This window comes from Plasmodium gaboni, chromosome 6 (genome assembly GCF_001602025.1).
Source record: "Plasmodium gaboni strain SY75 chromosome 6, whole genome shotgun sequence".
In the NCBI taxonomy this organism is placed as follows: Eukaryota; Apicomplexa; class Aconoidasida; order Haemosporida; family Plasmodiidae; genus Plasmodium; species Plasmodium gaboni.
In genome coordinates, this window is record NC_031486.1 from 894,709 (window position 1) to 918,098 (window position 23,390).

At 18.3% G+C, this 23,390-nt stretch overlaps 8 protein-coding genes across 8 annotated transcripts in view; 4 read left to right on the forward strand and 4 right to left on the reverse strand.

The window, feature by feature from the left end:
• The window catches only part of PGSY75_0625600 (putative poly(A) polymerase PAP), a gene marked incomplete at both ends in the record, with an annotated part of 1,899 nt that extends 34 nt beyond the window's left edge, over positions 1–1,865 (forward strand). The window contains one exon of the mRNA XM_018784836.1: positions 1–1,865. This exon is cut by the window's left edge and continues 34 nt beyond it. Within this exon, the coding sequence (XP_018642890.1) occupies positions 1–1,865 (1,865 nt within the window).
• Positions 1,866–2,960: 1,095 nt separating this feature from the next.
• On the reverse strand, positions 2,961–3,257 carry PGSY75_0625700 (hypothetical protein; the record flags this gene model as incomplete). The annotated part of the gene is made up of 1 exon (XM_018784837.1): positions 2,961–3,257. The coding sequence occupies one exon, from the start codon at positions 3,255–3,257 to the stop codon at positions 2,961–2,963; it is 297 nt and encodes a 98-aa protein (XP_018642891.1).
• A 698-nt stretch (positions 3,258–3,955) lies between these two features.
• PGSY75_0625800 (hypothetical protein) lies at positions 3,956–5,875 on the forward strand (the record flags this gene model as incomplete). The annotated part of the gene is made up of 1 exon (XM_018784838.1): positions 3,956–5,875. The coding sequence occupies one exon, from the start codon at positions 3,956–3,958 to the stop codon at positions 5,873–5,875; it is 1,920 nt and encodes a 639-aa protein (XP_018642892.1).
• A 1,731-nt stretch (positions 5,876–7,606) lies between these two features.
• Positions 7,607–8,679, forward strand: PGSY75_0625900 (hypothetical protein; the record flags this gene model as incomplete). The annotated part of the gene is made up of 2 exons (XM_018784839.1): positions 7,607–8,519; positions 8,612–8,679. The coding sequence occupies 2 exons, from the start codon at positions 7,607–7,609 to the stop codon at positions 8,677–8,679; spliced, it is 981 nt and encodes a 326-aa protein (XP_018642893.1).
• Positions 8,680–9,315: 636 nt separating this feature from the next.
• Positions 9,316–14,439, reverse strand: PGSY75_0626000 (hypothetical protein; the record flags this gene model as incomplete). The annotated part of the gene is made up of 1 exon (XM_018784840.1): positions 9,316–14,439. One exon carries the CDS (start codon positions 14,437–14,439, stop codon positions 9,316–9,318), a length of 5,124 nt encoding a protein of 1,707 aa, XP_018642894.1.
• A 1,779-nt stretch (positions 14,440–16,218) lies between these two features.
• On the forward strand, positions 16,219–18,608 carry PGSY75_0626100 (putative oxidoreductase, short-chain dehydrogenase family; the record flags this gene model as incomplete). The annotated part of the gene is made up of 9 exons (XM_018784841.1): positions 16,219–16,319; positions 16,400–16,611; positions 16,782–16,911; positions 17,037–17,149; positions 17,266–17,432; positions 17,532–17,659; positions 17,784–17,936; positions 18,107–18,212; positions 18,567–18,608. 9 exons carry the CDS (start codon positions 16,219–16,221, stop codon positions 18,606–18,608), a joined length of 1,152 nt encoding a protein of 383 aa, XP_018642895.1.
• Positions 18,609–18,703: 95 nt separating this feature from the next.
• On the reverse strand, positions 18,704–19,939 carry PGSY75_0626200 (hypothetical protein; the record flags this gene model as incomplete). Its single annotated transcript, XM_018784842.1, has 1 exon — positions 18,704–19,939. One exon carries the CDS (start codon positions 19,937–19,939, stop codon positions 18,704–18,706), a length of 1,236 nt encoding a protein of 411 aa, XP_018642896.1.
• A 1,188-nt stretch (positions 19,940–21,127) lies between these two features.
• Positions 21,128–22,894, reverse strand: PGSY75_0626300 (3-oxoacyl-acyl-carrier protein synthase I/II; the record flags this gene model as incomplete). The annotated part of the gene is made up of 3 exons (XM_018784843.1): positions 21,128–22,384; positions 22,551–22,661; positions 22,841–22,894. 3 exons carry the CDS (start codon positions 22,892–22,894, stop codon positions 21,128–21,130), a joined length of 1,422 nt encoding a protein of 473 aa, XP_018642897.1.
• Positions 22,895–23,390: the final 496 nt, after the last annotated feature.

The following is a 23,390-nucleotide window of genomic DNA, read 5'->3' on the forward strand; positions in this document are numbered from 1 at the left end:
AATGTAGCAATTTTATGCTGAACAGAAAAGATAGCCTTGAGGAATTTTTTGAGGTGAGCGAGATAAAAGAAGAGACTGAGGAAACATATTTGAATTATAATATAGAATGTACATTAAATAAGAAAATCGAAGATAGGAAGAGTAATGTTACTTATAGGCGTGAAATAATAAATGATGAGAATATACAAGAGAATAAGAAATATGAAGAGGGTGGTGTTACTGAACCAATATCATTAAATTATCCATCAGAAGAAGATATTAAGAAATCTAATGATGTAGTAGAATTATTGAAAGGATATAATTTATTTGAAGAAGAAAGTGGATTAAAAAAGCGAGAAAATGTTTTAGGTATGATAAATAAATTATTTCATGAGTTTCTTATAGAATTATCTATAAATCAAGGTATAAGTGAAGAAGAAGCAAATAATATATCAGGAAATTTATATACATTTGGTTCTTATCGTTTAGGTGTAATTACACCAAATAGTGATATAGATTGTATATTTTTAGCTCCACAAAATTTAACAAGAGAAATATTTTTTAATGAATTCTATTTAAAATTACAACAAGATAGAAATGTAAAAAAATTACAAGCTTTACCAGAAACATATACACCTATTATACAATTTATGTATGACGATGTTGATATTGATTTATTATTAGCAACCTTACCATATAAAACATTAAAAGATTGTTATTATTCTTTAGATAATGATCATATATTAAAAAATTTAGATGAAGTAACAGTTAGATCATTAAACGGTATTAGAGTTGCTGACTTAATATTAAATTCTGTACCGAATAAAGATCATTTTAGAAATACATTAAGATTTATAAAACTATGGGCAAAAAGTAGAGGTATATATAGTAACATATTAGGTTTCTTAGGAGGTATTTCATGGGCATTATTAACAGCAAAAATTTGTCAGTTATATCCAAATTTTAATGTTAGTCAATTAATATGTAAATTTTTTAAAGTATATTCTATATGGAATTGGAAATATCCAGTACTTTTACAAAATATTAAAAAATATAATATTGAAGGATTAAATAATTTTCCCGTTTGGGATCCTGAAAAAAATATAAAAGATAAATTACATGTCATGCCTATAATTACACCAGCTTTTCCATGCATGAATTCAACACATAATGTTACTTATTGTACACGTAATATTTTAATAGAAGAATTTAAAAGAGCTCATTCAATTATCCAATGTATGGAAGATGAAAATAATATGAAATCTTCTATACCTATGTATAAATTATGGCCAAATAATAATAATAGTAATAATCTTAATAATAATAGTAATAATGTTTGGATGACTATTTTAGAACCATTAGATTTATTCAGTACATATAAACATTTCCTACATATACAAATTATGGGTATTAATGAATTTATATATAATAGTTGGAAAGGATGGATTGAAAGTAAAATACGTCTCTTATTCAAAAAATTAGAAACTATTAATGAATTAAAAATTAGACCCTTTCCTAAATTCTATTTTTATAAAAAAGAAAAATTATATTATTGTTCATCCTTTTTTATAGCACTTATATTTTTTTATAAAAACCCATATGAAAATACCTTTAACTTATCATATGCTATTCGTGATTTTATTGACATTGCCTTGAATTGGCCACAAAAAATAAAATACCCAAACGCCTTCAAAATTAATATCATGTATCAAAAAAGATCACAAGTTCTGGAATTCTTAGATATAGTAACAAAAGAAGAAAACCAAAAAAATAAACATGTGATGGAAAATACGGACAAAGATCAAATTGATCATAATCAAAATGGTTATAGAAATAACCATAAAAATAAGCAATTTGATGAATACGACGATCACTTATTTAATTGAACAATGGATTCATATTATTTTAAGTGATTATGTATTCTCTTTTTTTTTTTTTTACAAATCATATAAATAACGTGATTAAAACGTTATTTCACTTAAATGAAAGTTAATACGTGTATATATTATATATATATATTATTACATATAATATGTGTGTATTCAAAAAAATATATATATTTTTATTTTTTTGGTACCACCGAATAACTTTTTTTTTTAAATTTTTAATTTTTTTAATTTTTTATTTTTTTTATTTATTATTTTTTTTATTTTTTTATTTATTATTTTTTTAATTTTTTAATTTTTTAATTTTTTAATTTTTTTTTTTTAATTTTTTCATTTTTTTTTTATTTTTATTACCATCATTTACATATTAACACTAAATTCATTATTTGCTGCTTCCCCCCCCCCCTTAACAAAATAATGTGTAGCTTAAACTTGTTTATTATAAGTCAACAAATTAAACATTTAATATAATAAAAAGAAAAAATATATGTGCATGAAAATAATAGCACAAATAGATAGAAAGATGAATGTGTATATTATTTTATATTTGATTCTCTTTTCTGATATATGAAAGGAGAAAATATATTTTTATAAAATTTTTTATTTTTACACATAGTAAAAATAGTGTTCAAATTGTAAGTTTTAAATTATTACATAAAATTAAACATATATATAAATAAAAATATATATAATATATTACATTACTTATTACTACCAAAACATAAGTATTATAATAAGCATAAAATGTTTCATGCAAGTCTACATAAAAAAAAAAAAAAAAAAAATATATGAAAAAAATTTGGAATTTATTTCTCTTTCTTATTATAGTTGTATCCTTTTTGAATAAAAACAATAAGGTAAAAATTTAATAATAAGGACAAGTCCTTTCATATATATATATATATATATATATATCCATTATAAGTGAATTAAATATTTTATTATATAAAAAATAGACTTTTTTCCATCTTTCAATAGAACCATGTGTATGCATAGTTGGGATGTGGAAAAGAAAAAAAAAAAAAAAAATACTTTTTTTTTGGTGAAATCTGAATGATTATAAAATTTCCTCTCTGAACTACTATATATTTCTTTTTATGTATTGTTAATTTCTGTTTTATTTTGCTCAGTTGAAAGTTTATGATGATTAAAATATGACTGCTTTAAGACTTCTGGGTTTTTATATAATAAAGGATATAAAAATTCAGTTTTTAAAATAAAGTTAGGTACAAATTCATATTTTTCCATAATATGATATAATGAAAAATTGGTAAAATTTTTTAGACGATCTTCTTTTTTTTCAGCCAATAGAGGTAAACTCTTTCTGTTACTTAATCTTTTAAACCATTTACAAAGGTTTTCATAATCCTTCAATTTTAACTTAGCTGTCATTTTCTTTTATGTATCTTTTTTATTTTGATAAATATATTTAATATGTATGAAAATGAGCTATGCAGAACATATTTCAACAAATATATAAACAGATAAATATATATATATATATATATATATATATTATATGTATATCTTTTTTTTTTTATATTATTTATTACTTAATTTTTTTTCTTTTTTTTTAATTTTTTTATAAAATAAGAAAGATAAATAAAAAGAAAAAAGAATATATATATATATATATATATATATATATTTATACTTATCAATTTTTTTTTTTTTTTTTTTTTGTCAAAGTAGGGAGGCAGGTATCTGTATTCTTTTTTAATATGTGAATGTTAAGTATATTATTTAATTTATATAAATTATTCTTTTATATATTTATTATATATGCTACATATACATATATATTTATATATATATCTTATTTTTTTTATTTTTATATATAGTATTCCTAAAAAATATATAAAGAAAATTGCAAATAATAAAATAAAGAATAAATATATATATTATATATATATATATGTTATAATTTTATTTTTTGGTAGTATTTCGTTTCGGATTCTTTTAAAAAATGAGAATAAAATAAATAATAAATTATTAACCATATAAATAAATAATATACATAAATAATTACATATATATTATATATTTTATATTTATATTTGATATAAAAATTAAAAAATTGTGTTAAAGAAATGCAAAATGCGTGGCATAAACTAAACAAAGCCGTTCAAAATATCCAGAATGTCATACTTACTGATGATGATAATGGTAATTCAATAATAAAAGATGAATATAATAATGACAAGGAAGAACATACAAAAAGTACTGAAAGAACTTTTAGTCTTTCTAATTTGAAAACCTTTTCTCAAATTAGTTATGATAAGAAAGGTTTTCACTTATCGTATGATAATAAACAAAATGATAATAGAAGTTTTAATGAATATGAAAGTGTTGAGAATAAAAACAATAATATTTTAAAATCTCATAAAGAAAATATTATAAAAAATGATAAAGAAATAATATACAATATGAAAAATATATTATATGAAGAAATAATAAATAATATAAACCTATTTAAAAAATTTATGAAAAATGAAAAGGCACAATTATTAATCAATGAATATAAAATTAATTATTATAATTCAATAAAAAGTGATTTTTTTTTCTTAAATTATATTTCTATAAGTAAATATATTTTACTTATATTATCAAAATTTTTAAATATTCATTTGATTGATAATTTTGAATGTATTCATATAAATAATAAAGAAGAATATGAATATTATATAAAAAATTTATTTTTTGACATACTCAAAATTGAGAATATTCATCATCTATATGATAATAATACACTTTCTGAGGAAAATATAAGTAAACAGGGAGTTTTTAATAATATATATAAAAGTGGAAGTTTTCATAATAATCATAATGTTGTAGAAATAAATAGTACTAATAAAAAATTTTTAGAAAAGGACACTGGCCAAAAAAATGAAGCTTCACCTAATACATTAATAAGATGCAATTCTTTAGATTATATATTAAGGTATAAAAATAATCTTACGTTTAATAATGAAAAAACATCACCCTTTTCAATTATAGGTGATATATCATCTAAAAAGGATGTAGACCAAATGAATAAACAAATGGATATCCAACATGATATACACAAACAAAATTTAAATAATAATTTGAAAAGAGAACACGTCACTCAATATAATAACAATAATGAATATGCCATTATTAATGAAAAAAATGATAATAATCATATTGATATATCACTTATGGGACATGAACAAGTAGGACAAATTAATCAACCATTATATACCGACTATAAAAATAATTATACTCATAGTAATAATATATATGATGATAATAATTCTTCTTGTTTCTATTCCAAACAAACAAGTAATAAACCATTTAATAACAGTAATCTTCATAATATTGAGAAAAAGGACTTTTGTCAAAATATGGAAAATTATACTCCATATAATAATAATAATATGAAAGAAAATAGTTTAGTTAATTCAAAAAAAATATTTGATCCATTCCCAGATAAATCTTCTCTCACCGAGTGTGAAGAAGAAGAATTTGTTATAAGAAACGACACAAAAATTGATTTCTCAAAAATTATTAAATCAATGAAAGAAGAACATGATATTAAAATTGAAATATTAAATTCTAAAATTAAAATTTTAAAAGACGAATTAGCTAAAAATAATGATGTTCAAACAAATATGAGAAAAATGAAAAAGGATATAGAAAAATATCAAAAAGAATTAGATAATAAAAATCAAATTATCGATGATTTACATCAGGAAAAAAATATTTTGCAATATCGTTTAGATGAAATGGAATTAAAATTTAAAGAAAATACCAATTCGGGTGATACCAAAGAAGCATTAAAAGAATATTGTGAGAAAAATCATATAGATAAACAAATAATTATAGAATTAATAAAAAATAGTAATGATATATTAAAGAAAAGAAATGTGAAGAAAGAAATATTTCTTATATTGTGTAATATATTAGGTATAAAAAATATGATACCTGGTTTAGAAGAAAAAGATATATCAGAACAATTCTTGGAATTTATGGATGAAGAGACAAAATAATTTTAATTCCACATACTCTTTGGTATATATATATATATATATTAATTTTGCAAGGTTCCTTTTTATTTATTTATTTATTTATTCATTTATTTTTTTAGTATATTATATATATATATATATATATATATATATTGCATTACAATTTTATGCAATTATTCAAATACATATATATTATTCTTTTTAAAATGATTTTTAATAGTTCCATATGTTCCTACCAATTTTTATTTTTATTTTTATTTTATTTTATTTGTTATTTTGTTTTGTTTTGTTTTGTTCTATTTATTTATTTATTTATTCATTTATTTTTTTAGTATATTATATATATATATTGCATTACAATTTTATGCAATTATTCAAATACATATATATTATTCTTTTTAAAATGATTTTTAATAGTTCCATATGTTCCTACCAATTTTTATTTTTATTTTTATTTTATTTTATTTGTTATTTTGTTTTGTTTTGTTTTGTTCTATTTATTTATTTATTATTTTTTAAATGAATCCCATTTTATCATTCGCATATTTTATATTTTATTTTTTTGATATAATTTTTTAATTTTATCCTTTTAATGATTTTTAATGTTTTCCTTGTTATATAAGAACAGGAAATTTTCTTATACTCAATTGTTATCAATGTATATTTATATGTTATTTCATATAATGTCTATATAAAATTATTCATACATACATAACAATAAATAAAATATATATATTTGTGCATTATCTTGAATTCACTGTGGTGCTTTCATAAAGTGCTAGATTTTATAATATGCATAGATATACATATTATGGTAAACAAATAATGTCAATTTTGGAATGTGTACATATTTATAATATATAATGTAAACATCTCTTGTTTCAATGTAATACGTAATCATATAAACAATTAAGTATTAATATTTTTCAAGCAATAAGAAGCTCTAAAATTCTAAAATGTACTATTTCTGTCTAACAATTAAAGGAATAATACTAATTGTAAATATCATACTACTCTTTTTGGCTTTAAACAATAAAAAAAAAAAAAAAAAAAAAAAAAAAAAAAAATATTCTGAACCGTTCAGAATTTTATTTGATATTATTAAAAAATAAGACAGCCAATATATTTTTTTAAAATATTACTAAATATTATAAATGGCTTTATGAGATTTATATATGTATATATAAATATTTATATATATTATATATATTTTTTTTCATGGTTGTTATCAAATAGCTATTTAAAAAAAAAAAAAAAAAAATGTCTACATATAAAAAAATATAAAATTTTGTAATGGTAGATATAATCATATATAACCATAATGAAAAAGATATAAATAACATATATATTATCTTTAAAAAGAACAAAATGTAAAAACAAAAATTAAGTGATTATATCTATATATATAAAAATCATCACATTTATTTTTATTGTCAACTTTTGCGTATGTATAAATTATCAATATGAATATATTTTTATAGGTTATTTCATAATTTTAAAATATATACAAGCCAAAGTTTGTGTTATATTATTCTTCCATATAATTATAAAAAAAATATTGACAAAAATGAAATGTTCGAATAAAACGAATATATATTAAGAGAACATTTACCTATATTGATAAACTTAACATAAGGACAAATATATATAATAATAAATATAATATATATATATATATATATATAAGGGAACAATTTAATAATAATATTCCATGTCATTTTTTTCCTATGTCCACTTTAAAATAATAATAACATGAGTAATATTATTTTAGAAAAAAAGGAACATTCGAAAAATTTTAAGAAATTCAAAAAGGTTGTAAAGAAGAATGCAAATGATAAGACTGAAAATGTTTATTCAAAGAAAGGATATAAATCAAAGGATGATATAAATTTAGTTAGCCATATTAGCAATAGGAAAAAAAATAATATCATGAGTAAAATAAACAAAACAGCTTCAACAAAAATTTATATTAATAAAAAAGGTATTTCTAATAATGAAAATAGAAATAATGAATTAATTAAATATGCTACTGATATTATATCTTTATTTGATAATAATAAAGAGGAAGTAAGAAACGAAAGTGACAACAATTTAAATATAGTTTATAAAAATCATGAAAAAATTGGAGCTTTGTCAAATAAGAATATAAAGAATACATCAGAAACGTTAAATTGTTTCAATGAATCAAAACAGATAAATTCCTTTGAATTTTCTTTAGAAATAAATAATGAAAGTAATTATCATTTATCAAAACATGTAAAGGAATTAATAAATTATACGAGTAACTCTGAGCCATATTTTAGTGACACAGAATTTATTTCTGCAAATAATAAAAGTAATAATAAATCAAATGAAAGAACTAAAAAGAAGAAAATGACAAAGTTCAAAGAAACGTGTAAAAACAAAAAATATAAAAAGGAAAAAGAAAATATAATTATTGATTATAATACAGATATTATATATAAAAATTTAGATAATTTAAAATCTTTATACCAAGGAGTACATGAATCAACATCTTTCTGTATGACGAAATTGATGAATAGTAGAATACATGTTGAGAAAAATATAGCAAAATATGATGATATCTTATCAGAACATAGTGAGAATATATTAAACAAATTTGATATCTTCATTGAAGAAGATGTGAAAGATGTTCATGAATCCAGTAATAGAATAAAATGATAATAAAATTAAAAGATATATATATATATATTTTTTTTTTTTTTTTTTTTTTTTTTTTTTTTTTTTTTTTGTTAGGATATGTTTATATTGATCAAATATGCGAATGTTTTACTTACATTATGTCTATCACATTAACCAAATGATACAACATTATGAATTATATATGGATTGGGAATGAATAATTTAATTATTTATTTTTTTTTAATAGAAAAATATATTGTAATTTAATTTTTTTTTTGAAGACGATATATATTCTTATAATTTTTTTTTCGTTGATTTTTGCAAACATTACTGTTAATCATTTTTAAAAGCTACATATAATACTTATATATATTTATTTATTTTTATAATTTTTTTTCTATGCGTCTGAAATGAGCGTTTAACATTTAAAAAAAAAATAAAAAACAAAATGACATGAAATAAATTAATTTGATATAAAATATTAGGTTTGTCCTTCTTGGACAATAAAAAAAAAAAAAAAAAAAAAAGAATTTTATAAGTATAAAATTAACATGTCCACATAACAAAAAACAAAAACATAAATATATATTTTATATATATTTTATATATATTTTATATATTTTTTTGTTTAAACAAGATATCAGATGAATACATAAATTAATATTATATTGACAATAATAAAGTAATCATTTAATAATTACACACAAAAACAATTATTTAATTTATTAATATCTTAACGAAATTATTTGAAACAAATGAATTAAAAATTAAAACGAAGATATATATATATATATTATTTTAATAAAATTTTGACATTGTTATGCATAACCTTTGATAATATTAATTTTATTATTAATTTTATTACACAAATTAGTAACATGGTTTTTATAAAACAAGGTGATTTCTTTGACCACTTCATGCTCTGAGTTCTGTAAGAATGAAGGGCAAACAGTTGCTTGCGAGGTATAATTCTCTAGAATATTTAACAAGGAATTTAATTTTTGATTTAAGGTTGTTAATAAATTAATTTGTGTATGGACTAAATTTTTGATATTATCATTATTATTGTGTGAAGTAATTTTTTTTTTATCCATATATATTGATTGTATTATTAATGAGAAGATGGTGATATTTTGAACAAGATAATTATAATGTTTAAATAAACAAGATAAATTAATAATCTGGTAGGAATTATCATTAGTTAATATCTTTTGATAATAATGTATGTTATTGAATAAATATATATATATATCATTGTATAAAGATTGTATAGTGTTAACCGATTCATATATATCTTTGTCTTCTAATATTTCTAAGTACATATAAATAATGGCTAATGAGCATTTATAATGCATACAAGAAATATATGTATATATATCATTATGAAAAGCAGCTTGTAAATTATCATGATTGTCTATGTATGGGTAGTATCCTAATTTTTCATTGAAGAGAAATGATTGATTAGAATCATATTGATAGTTAGTTTTATTTTTGATGACTGTACATTTCTTTTTTTGATCTAATAAAAGATCTGAATATTCATATAAATCGTTATTATAATTAACATGATTATTATAATTATTGTAATTAATATGATTATTACAACTGTTATTATTATTATTATTATTATTATTATTTTTGTTGTTGTTAATGTGATTATTCATATTATTATTATTATGAATATTTTCATTTTTATGATGATTATTACTTATAATATTGATATAATTCATGTCCATATAATTATTAACATTAGTAATATTTTGTTTGGCATTCATAGGTAAGAGTTCTGTATTATTATCACTAGGTTCCTTTTCATATTCAGTCAATTCATAATAATAAATAATATATAACAAATAGGAATATGCACATTTTACTTTCTTAAGTTTTTTTTTTTTTATTTTATCCTCTTGGAATGTATTAAAATAATATGCCTTGTGAAATATATATGTAATTGTATTGAGTATGATAGAATTTATATATATCATTTGTATTGGATAATTAAAAAGATCAGTTAAGCAATTATCAAAAGGAGAATATTTTGAGTATTGATTAAATTGATCATTATATTTATTCTGTCTAAAAATATATTTATTTTTATAAATATAATTATCTTTATCTAATGATACGTATGTATTAGGATTTGTGTAAAAGTTGACTTCATGTGATTTTATTGAATAATCTGCATATTTTTTTAAATTTTCATATGAGACAATATCATCACTATTACATTCACATATTTTATTTTTATAATTTAATGAATTATGAATTGTATAATCATTGGTATAGTCCTTATGAATATTTTTCATTTGTTCATGTTGACAATGGAAATATTTGTCAGTACTAATTGATGGAATACCAAATAGATCAGTCATTTTTGTTATATTAGATACATGTTCGTGACTAGCTATCTGAACACTTCCTTTATTATTATAAAAGTTAGATAAGAATATCATAGGATATATAGTTTTTATATCTCTTATCATATGTACTCCACATACTTCTGAAGGTGTTAATACTTTAATTTTTTTCAAATATTGAAAATGATCCATATCATCTAATGATTCGTATAATATATTATTAAAAAAGAATGTGTCAAATGATTTATAAAAAGAAAAATGAAATGATGGAATATTATATTTCATTAAAACTACTTGATTATCTATAATTAAAAAATGATATTTATTTAATAACAATTTGGAATATAATTCTTTAAAAGGATATGTTTCATTTATATTATCATTGTTTAATTTAATTAATAAATATAATGGGAAATTTTTATTTTCACCAAACATTATTTTTTGTATTATATTATCTTTTTTTAAAATTATTTTTTGTTTTGTGTATTTCTTTTCTTCCTTGTTTGGTGGTTCATTTATATCAGTGTCTAATGTATCTTCACAACAATTACTATCATTATTAGTTGAATTATCATTATTAGTTGAATTATCATTATTAGTTGAATTATCATTATTAGTTAAACTATCATTATTAGTTAAACTATCATTATTAGTTGAACTATAATTATTAGTTGAACTATAATTATTAGTTGAACTATAATTATTAATTGAATTATCTTTATTATTTTGGTTATTTCTATCTTTTATAAGTTTTATTTGTGCATGGCCCTTAATTCCTTTATTATTATTAATATTATTATTGTTATAGTTCCCATTAATATTATTATTATTATTATTATATTCCTTTGATATGGGAAACTTAGTAACATGTTCAAGGTCACTTAAATAGAAATTTTTCAAACTGCTAAAAAGATGAAAATGGAAAACTCCTTTTTGTGCCTCAATTTGTTTTTTAAATAGATATATTAATTTTATATAATACATCATAATGTTAGATGAATTTAAAAAATAAGAATTAATAATTTCATTAATTTTAAATGAAGAATTATTTTGAAAACATTTCGGTATGGTATTTTTTAGAGTACTTTGTTGAACAGTATAATAATTTAATATATTTTTTAATATTTTATCTATATATGTATCATAATAAGAATAATAATATGTATGCATAAATAATATTGGTGAAAATGTTATTAGTTGTATATTTTTAATATTTAATTTTTCTGTAATCATTGAAAGATTAGAAAAGTTACCTATAATATTATTTAGATATATTTTTAATACTAATACATTTATATATTCATTATTTAATACTGGTTTTTTTTTTTTTTCTTCATTATTATTATTTGTTAATTTCATATTATACTGATGAGCATATTTTAATAAACTTAATGCAATCAAATAATATCCTCTATGTATTAATTTTATATCATGTGATATATGTTTTTTTTTTTTCTTTTCTAAATCATTTAGTTCTGATAAAATATTATAAGAAAAATTATTTGACATTATATAATTATGATCAACATTATTGTTTATACTATACATATTATTCATATTTTTCATATTATTCACATTATTCATATTATTTATATCATTCATATGATTGTTATTTATTCCTTCATTTGAATAATCAATTAAATTTAAAAAATCTTGCACACTTTTATATTCACTAATTTCCATCTTCATATCATGTATACCAAAAAATTTTGACAACATAGTATAAATATTTTTATTAATACTTAAATGATTGTTTGTTTTATATACATTGCATTTATCTAAATATAAAGCCATTTCAACTAATAAGGTAACCATATTATCATCTGTTATAATTACAACATTAGTTACTTCATAATATAAGGATAATAATCTATTGAATGATTTAGATACATCATTTTTGTATAATATATATAATAGCTTTTCAAAATTATATATTTGTTTATAATAGTTTAATATTTTTCTTTTACTATATTTAATTTCTTCTGTTTCTTTTGGAGATTGTGTTTGTGTATTTGTTTGTATATTATTATGATTTGATGATTTTATATTTTTTAATGCATCTTGAATTAATGAATAGATAATATTTCTCATACATGTTAGAAAAATTATTAATATGGATACCATATCATCATTTAGAAAACTAATATAATTTTTGATATAATATAATAACTGATAATTTTCAGATTCTTTTAAAATAAATATAAATAAGAAATATAGAAATGCTTTAATGGTATTGATATTTTTATATATCAATGAAATATCTTCTTTATAATTTTTTATGTTATTATCTAACATATTAATTATATGAAAAAATTCTGATTCATTATATTGTATGTTTTTATTATAAGTTTCTTTATATTGATAATTTGATATTTTATTATATACATTTTTATATATGGAAAATATATCATCTATAATTTCTTGTATTAGATCATCCATATAATAATGATAATTATGATCATGATTATTATTATTCATATTATTCATATTATTATTTTTTATGTTTATATTATTATCATTGTTGTAATGGATGGTACCATTTTGTGTTTGGATTATATTCTTCCAAAAATCTGATATATCCGTAGGAATAAATTTTGTACTTGTTTTATTTTTAATATATGTATTAATAAAACACTTTTTACAAAATTCTATATACATTAAATCATTTTTTTTATAATTATGAAATATATTATTTTCATTTTTTTGATAAGCTAAATGATGTATTATCATTTCATCTTGTTTATTTAATAAATGAATAACAATATCCATGTATAAAATATAATAATCTGTATTTTCTGGTATTTCTTTAATTAAATATGTTACTATATCTATACATTTATCCAACTGATTAAATATTAGATAGGTATATAATTTATATATATTATATTGTAATGGATGTAATAAATAATCATTTTTATGAGCATATTCACTTATATCTAAACATTCTTGAAATTTTCTTCTTTTTATATTTAAAAAAAATAATATTAAAAAAAAAGAAAAATTTTCAATAATTTTATCAGTATTTAAACACTGATAATTTTTTAAAAAATTTAAACATAAATTATAAACATTAATATTATTATCTGCATTATTCATATATAATAATAAACTATTATATAATAAATATTTACTATCATTTGTACTTTTATATAATTTTAAACATATTTGATTACCTCTTTTATAAAAACAATTATTTAAACAATAATCAAACAAATTTTTTAATATCCTTTCTGAATCCATTTTATTTTTATTTACACATTTTAAATTAGTATTATTATTTTTATTAACATCGACCTTTTTTAATACATCTTCATATATATCTATTAATTTTACTTCTTCATTTATATTACTATATATATTTACTAATATATAAAACATATTTTCATCTAATTCATCAGAATCTATATTGTTCAGAATGTTTTTACATTCTTTTATTTCATTTAAATAGGAATGTAGTAAACATTTTAATAATAAATAAACTCTTTCATTTTTTTTACTCTTAAGTCCTACATTTATTAATTTCTCGCACTTTTTAAAGGATTTCTCATCCATCAAATTTAATATTTCCAACGTCTTGGAATTCATACTATGTACATAAAATTTGTTATTAAAAGGATATGTGTATCTACATACATATATATATATATATATATATATGTATATATATATGTATATATATATGTATATATATATTTATATATTCATAATATTTATAATTTTTATATGGTTTCTCAAAAATATAACACATATAACATTAAAAACACAATATAAATATTAAAAATATATATACATAAAAAGAAATTTTATCTCTTTAATTATATAGATATTATATGAATAAATAAATAAATAAAAAAATAATATATATATAAATATATATTATATTTATAACAATATTTATCAATGGGGAGAAAATTAAAAAATTGAATTTTCTTTTTGTATTTTATTATTCTTTTTTTTTTTTTTTTTTTTTATATATTAATACTTTTACTCAAAGTAGAAAATAAGATTCAATAATATATTAAATAATTCAAAAGAAGAGCCATTAAAAATATGATAATAAATAAAATCATTAGATATAATTATATATATATATATATATTATAACATTATTAGAAACAAAAAAATATATATGTAATATATATAATATATATTAGAATAATTTCATTAATATTTTAAAACTAATAAATATATAAGAAAATATATATAAAAAATATATAAAATAATATTAACAAAAAAAAAAAAAAAAAATTATTTATAAAAATAGGCCTATAAATATGAATTATCAATAACATTAGGATTATTTTTGACTTCAAAAAAAAATTATATATATATATATATAATATATATATATATATATATGTAAAATTAATATTATATATATATATATAGTATATTATATATATATATATATTATATATGTTCCACTATATTAATATTACATATATACATATAGGAGATAAAAATTAATAACATGTAAAAATATATAAAAGAAATATAAAAAAAAAAAATATATAATAAAAAATATCACAAAAAAAAATATCATAAAAGATATGAAAAATAATATGACAAAAAAACAAAAAAAACAATGTAGTTAATTATAGAAAACATGATAAAATGATATTTTTAAGATGAATTTAAATACAACAAAAATATTAAAAAAATGAAAATACAATAAAACAAAAATATTTTATCATGTGGAAACATACAACTACAAATAAAAATTATTCTTAAAATAAAAATTAATGTGACAAAAAGGAAAAATAAAATAAAAAATTTTTATGAAATGGAAATATAAAAAACAAATATGTTGAGAAATAAGAATAATAAATAAATAAATAAATAAATAAGTACATATAAATTAATTATATTAATAAATATATTTATAATAACATTATGTGTGCAAAAAATATATGAAATATAAAAAATATAATAAAATAATAACTGTACTATATTCCGTACAACGTTTATTCATCTTTTTTCTTTTTTTCTTTTCTTTTGTTTTTTTTTTTTGTATATATTTGCTTTCATCACTTTTGTCAATCTTTGGTATATTTATTATTTATTTTTTATTTTTATTTTTTATTTTTTATTTTTTTTATTGTTTGGTAGGCTTCCCATTATTATGTTCTTAATATATTTATTTTTAAACATTATTTAATATGTAAAACAATAGAGCATGGGCTTTTATTATTTTTTTATTTTTTATTATTTTATTTTTTTTTCTTTTACTGTTTTAAGTTGTTGAGAAAAATTTAGGGACATATATAAACAATATAATTATATGAATTTGATTTTCTAATTTTTCGTTTTTAAATTTTATGTTAAGTAATTAAATATATACATATATATATTTTTTCTTAAAGTATGCAAATAAAGAATAAATCAATATCCTTTGTTGGTGTTATGCTTACTGACCCTTCATTTAGAAGGTTTATAATTTTTTGTATAATATCAGCTATTATTTGGTAATACATAAATATAAATAAATGAAAATATAAATATATATATATATATATATATATATTTATTTTTTATCTCCGAATAGGTTTATTCCGCTTTATAATGTATATGTGTATTTAGTTTTAAACAACTATAGACATCACTTAACTGTTCATCACAAAATATATGAATACCTAACAAATGGAATTCTTATAATTACATTTTATTTTATGCTCAGACAAAAAAATGTTGGAGGAACAGTAAAAGATGTTTTAAAAAATAAAAACAAGCTAAGAGGAAAAGTTGTAATAATAACGGGTTAAAAAAAAAAAAAAAAAAGGAAAAAATATATTAGTTTTTACTTTAAAATAAATAATCTTATATTAATGATTTACGCATTGGATTGAATAACCATATAATTTAAAAAAAAAAAAAAAAAAAAGATATGTATGTATATATATATATATATATATATTGAATTAATTCAGGGGGATATAAAGGAATTGGTCTTGCTGCAGTTATAGAATATGTGAAATATGGGTGTGAAATTATTCTAGCCTGTAGATGTAGTAAACGAATGGAAGAACTTCGTAAGGATTTATTATCAAAATATCCAGAGTAGGAATAATAAAACACACATAATACATACATATATATATATATATATATATTTATTTATTTATTTATTTATTCATTTATATAATGGTGTTTCCATTTCTTTGTTTGTTTCTTTTTTTTACTAGTGCTAAAATAAATTCTGTTCAATTAGATTTATCAAGTTATGAAAGTATCGAAAAATGTGCAAATAACATATTAAAAAAATTTCCTAAAATTGATATTATAGTAAATAATGCAGGTAATAATAATTAACATATATATATATATATATATATATATATGTATTTATATTTATATGTATTATTATTTTTCTTATTTTACAACATATAATATATATTAATCGATATTATATAGGAACGCTAAATCAAACTCTCGAATATATTAATGGGTTAGAATATACATTTTTTGTTAACTATTTTGGTCACTTTTATTTAATTCATTTATTGTATAAAAGAATTTTAGCTTGTGACACTTTAATTATAAACATGAGTAGCATAGCACATGCTATGCTGAATGACAAGGTTAGTTTTATATATATTTAGTTGTATATACTTAAAATAAATTGACAGTATGAAAAATGAAATATATATATTTATTTTATTTAATATTATATTAATTAGGATGTGAAATATGATTTTATTTTTGAGAGCAAATCAAAAACTGATACCAATTCAAATTTATTATATAGACGCGAATATAATTTTTCTAAACTATGTATGCTTTATTACACCCAACAATTGCAAATGAGGTATCATCATTATTATATATATATATATATATATATATATATTTATTTATTTATTATAATAAAAAATTACAAAAATTTTTTTTTTTTCTTTTACATACATATATTAAAATATATATTTATATAGGTTAGAGAAGGAATCAACCAAAGCATGTACAGTGTCTATAAATCCTGGATTAGTAAAAACAGATTTATTTCGAAATGAACAATGTTGGTTTAGGTCTTTATGTAAAAATGTCCTTTTTGTAAAAACACCCTTACAAGGTGCACAAAGTATATTGTAAGTTTTTTTTTTTTATTCATTAGAGATTATATATAAATAAAAAGAAAAAGATAATATATTCTGCTTATATTATACAAATAGTTCACATATATATATATATATATATATATATATATATATATATATCATTTATATATTATTTTATGTTTATTTTTTTTCCCCTTTAGATATGTGAGTTTGCTAAATCGTGACCAGCTAGCTAAAGGGTCGTATTATTCAGATTGCAAAACAGACTATGTCCGATCGTATGCAAAGGATCTAAAAAAATCCGAGGTAATTATTATATTTATATTTATATCATATAAATAAAAACAGTATTATCTTTTAACACATAATGAATAAATATTTATGTACAAATAAAAAATACGGCAAATGTGTTTTATGAGTTAATAAAAACAAGAATATGTATAAATATTTTTTTGTGCTTTTCGTTATATGATTATACATATAATTTAAAAGGAAAAAAAAAAATAAAGTGTATACATACACCAACAAAAAAAAAAAAAAAAAAAAATATATATACTTAAATATATGCACATATATATATATATATATATATATATATATATATATATATATGTTTGTCCATACGCATCTGCATTATAATTTTATTATTTTCCTTTATAGGAACTGTGGGCGATTTCTGAAAAAATTTTAAAGGATAGGTGAACTTATAGATAGATAAAAAATAAACGAGAACATGTATATGTTATAATATATATATATTACTCATTTTTATTTATATCTGTTATTTTCATTTAATTTTATTTTAAATAATTATTTAAATAATAATTCATTGCATAGTTTAATATAAAATTGTAATAAAATTGAATGGTGTCTTTAGAATTTGTCAAAATATTTTGCTCATCAAAACTAACTGTTGCAGCATTAAAAAGGATATAATGATTTTCGTTCATATTAATGTTATTTGTATTATATTGATCAGTATATGTATTATTATTATTATTATGAATATTTTGCGTTACATTTTGAAATGATGTATACTCTTTAAAGTTTATAAATGTATGTATATTATTAATATTATCATATTCATTGGTATGAGTATTTTGTCGAGTATTTAAAAAGAATTGTTTATAATCTATATATTTGATAACATAAATAAACTGGCCCTCTATATTAACTGTATTAATGATTGGAATAAAATTAATAAACAGTCTTTTAAAGAAACCAACTAATTCATTATTTTTTATTTGAATAAATAAATCGAAATTGGTATTTTCAATTTGATTAATTATTATATTTTTATTTTGGTCATATTTATCTAATAGGTATATATCATCTGTTTTGAATTTATCATTATTATATGTACTAAGATTTTCACACTCATTTATTTGTATATCATTATTATTATTATTATTATTATTATTATGTTGTTGTTGTTGTTGTATTAATATTTCGTTTGATCCTTTTTTCTTATTTGCACATGATAGATGTTTATATAATTCTTCAAAATTTTCTATACATCTATACCATCTTGAATCGAAATCATAAAAACATAATGGAAACAATAATATGGACAAATGAACATTTATAACATTACAAATATGATCATATATATATGGTGTATATTCATATACATATATATTTATAAATATATTCCATTTGTGATTTTTATTTATATTTATATTATTAATTTTATTTTCAAATATATAATCATACAAATTATATATTATATTATTCATATATAAATTATTTAATGATTCATCATTATAATTTATTTTTATATTCAGAATTTTATTTTTATTATTATTTATGTCACTTCTATAATTATCTTCAGTCACTTCATTATTATCTATATTATTAGTACTTTGATTTATGAATTCATTTTCATCTATTATTTGTTCATCCTGTATATTATTTTCATCATAATTAATTGTTAAGGTTAAATTTGAAATTAATATATTTTTTTCACATACATAATAAATATTATTCTCTAAATTATTGTCGTCCCTTGTGATATTCAACTTTATCTTTTTCATTTTTTTTTTTATATGATATATAAAAATAATTAAATTAAGGACTTACAAAAAAAAATAAACATATTATTATTACAAATAATGCTAATTATAACAAATTAATCTATATAAAGTATAATAACATTTTTTTTTTTTTTTATAAAATTATATATTTCTTCTCAAAATTGATTTGTATGTATAATTTTACATATGAGTGTTATATATAAAAGGCATCATCATATAAGTATTTATGTAAATATTATTTAGTTTAATGGTCGTTATAATAAAATTATAAGTATCTTTAAATATAAAATATATTATATATAAATAAATAAATAAATATATATATATATATATATATATTATTATGTTGTAAAAAAAAAAATGAACATTCATGATATTGAAATAATAATATTACATATATATATATTGTAACATAGAAGTACAAATTTTATATGATACAGCGCCTATTTGTTTATATATATATTTTTTTAATATATTAAAATAGATAGGTTAAGATTTAAAAAATAATAAAAAAAAAAAAAAAAAAAGAAATTCCATATGTAACTAAAGTTGTGTACCTTTAAAATTAATATTATTATTTTTATTCAATAAATCTATAATTATTCTTTTTTTCTTTTTTATGAAATAGAAATATTTTTCATGTAATAAAATGAAGTCTCAATTAATTAACAAATTTGGAAAAGCCATATTATATTACATAAAATATAAAAAGATACTTATATAATATATATATTTAATTGACAATTAAAAAAATGAATAATTCAATAAAATGTTAAAAATATATATATATATATATATATATATATATATTTAATAAAATAAATTGATTCATATGTATTATAATAAAATGTAGGAAAAAATATGTTACAAACATATTGCTGTTTATTCTTGTTTATTTATACATATTAAATAAATGATAAAATTTACAATGTTATTTATAGAACAAAATATATTAGAATTAAATTTTGTAAGAGTAATAATTAAAATGAAAATATGGAAAATATTATATATATATATATATATGTATACTTACATATGTGATGAGTTTTTAATAAGATTACATATGATTATTATTGTGTATATAAATACAAGTATGTACTATAATATATATATATATTTTTTTATATTTACTTTTTATTTATTTATATTTTATATGATACTTATAATTTTATTATAATATTGTAATAATCACTTTACAATTTTTTTGAAAAGTAATGCTGTGTTATGTCCTCCAAATCCCAAATTTGTATTTAGAGATATATCAATATTTTCCTTTGCATGAATATATTTATTAGGTGTATAATTTAAATCACAATCTGGGTCTTTATTTTCATAATTAATAGTAGGTGGTATTATATTTGTTTGCATAGTTTTAAGACATACAATAGATTCTATAGCTCCAGCAGCACCTATACAATGTCCTGTCATACTTTTAGTAGATGATATATATAATTTGTATGCATGGTCATTGAAAACATTTTTAAAAACCTTTGTTTCTATTTTATCATTTAGATTTGTTGAAGTACCATGTGCATTAATATATTTAACGTCATTTGTGTTTATATTTGCATTCTTTAATGCTTTATAAATAGAATTTATTAAACCTCTACCGTTAGGCTCTGGTGCAGTAATATGGTATGCATCACTTTCTGAAGAATATGAAATAATTTCTCCATATATAGGCGCATTTCTTTTTATTGCATGTTCATAAGATTCTAAAATTAAAATGCCTGAACCCTCTCCCATAACGAAGCCACTTCTTTTTAAATCGAAGGGTCTACAACCTTTTTTTGGATTATCATTATAACCTGTGCATAAAGCTTTCAAAGAATTGAAACCAGCAAAACTTATGGGAGTTATACTAGCTTCAGTTCCACCACATATCATAACATCATATTCTTTATATTTTATATATCTATAAGCTTCACCTATAGTGTTAGCAGACGTAGCACATGCACTTAACATACCAAGAGAAATACCTCTAATATTATTTTCAATAGATACATATCCAGATGGTGTATTTGCTATCATTGCAGGTATTAAATAAGGTGTTATTCTTTTATGTCCTTTTTCATACATTGTTTTCATTTCTTTTTCTAAAAAACTTAATCCACCTATACCACTACCTATGATTGTACCTGTTTTATCTTTGTCTAATTTTTCTAAATTTAGTTTTGCATCGTCTAAAGCTAAACGTGTGGCTGCGACTGCATAATGAGTACAATCATCATTACGATTAACATCTTTTTTATTAGTGTAATAATCACTAGCATTAAAATCGCTTTTTTTTATTTCACTGCCAATACCACATGACATACCAGTTACATCAAATTTTGTAATTTTATCTATTGATGTATATCCATTTATAATATTCTTCCAAAAATTTTCTATGCCAATACCTACTCCTGTTACTACTCCTACACCTGTGCACACCACTCTAGAAGTCTAAATAAAAAAATAAAACAATTAAGAAAATAAAAAAAATATATATATATTAAAATAAAGGTAGAACATAGGCTGAGTTAAATAATTATTTATAATTTGTATATATGATATTTTATAAAATTCTATATATATATATATATATTTATATATATATTTTATTTATTACTTCACAATAATTTTTCATTTCTTTCGAATTGTATAACTTGAAGCCTTTAAAATAATTCTTGGGTATTCCAGGTATACCCTTTTTAATGAAGGCATACCTTTTACTGTAAACCTATATATGTAAATAAATGGAGTACATATTATAACATAATTAATGTTTTATATTTTTATTTATTTTTTACATTTAATATGCATATGGCATATGTACATGGTTGAAGGGGCAAAATATATATTTACTATAATTTTTATATTTTTATTTATTCATTTATTTTTTTACAATTGTAGCATTACTTGTAACACATAAAAAAACAGGAAATAATATATTGTTATAATGTATTTTCTCATTTAAGATTTTTTTTTTTTTTTTTTTTATCAATTAAAGGGAATATAAATTAGTGGCATGGCTTAAGGAATACCCTTTTTCAGATATAAAACAGTTGAAAGATTTATTATATGTAAAATATAAAAAAAATGAAAAAAATAAAATAAAAAATAAAAAGTAAAAAATAATTTTACTATAAGATAAAATAGGAATATAATAATTATAAATATAAATAAAAATATAAATATATATATATATATATATATATATATATATATATGTATAATACAACATTGTGGCATATATAAAATATTATACACATTATATACAACTGTTTTTATTTAATTCGTCCCGAAATACAAAAATAAATAATAGAGTGGAAAGTTATATATATATATATATATATATATATAATGATATGCCTATGTTTAAACATATTTATAAAATTTTATTATAATATTCAATTTAAAATAGTTCCATTGATATGTCAGTTACATATGCTTGTAAAAATAATTTTAT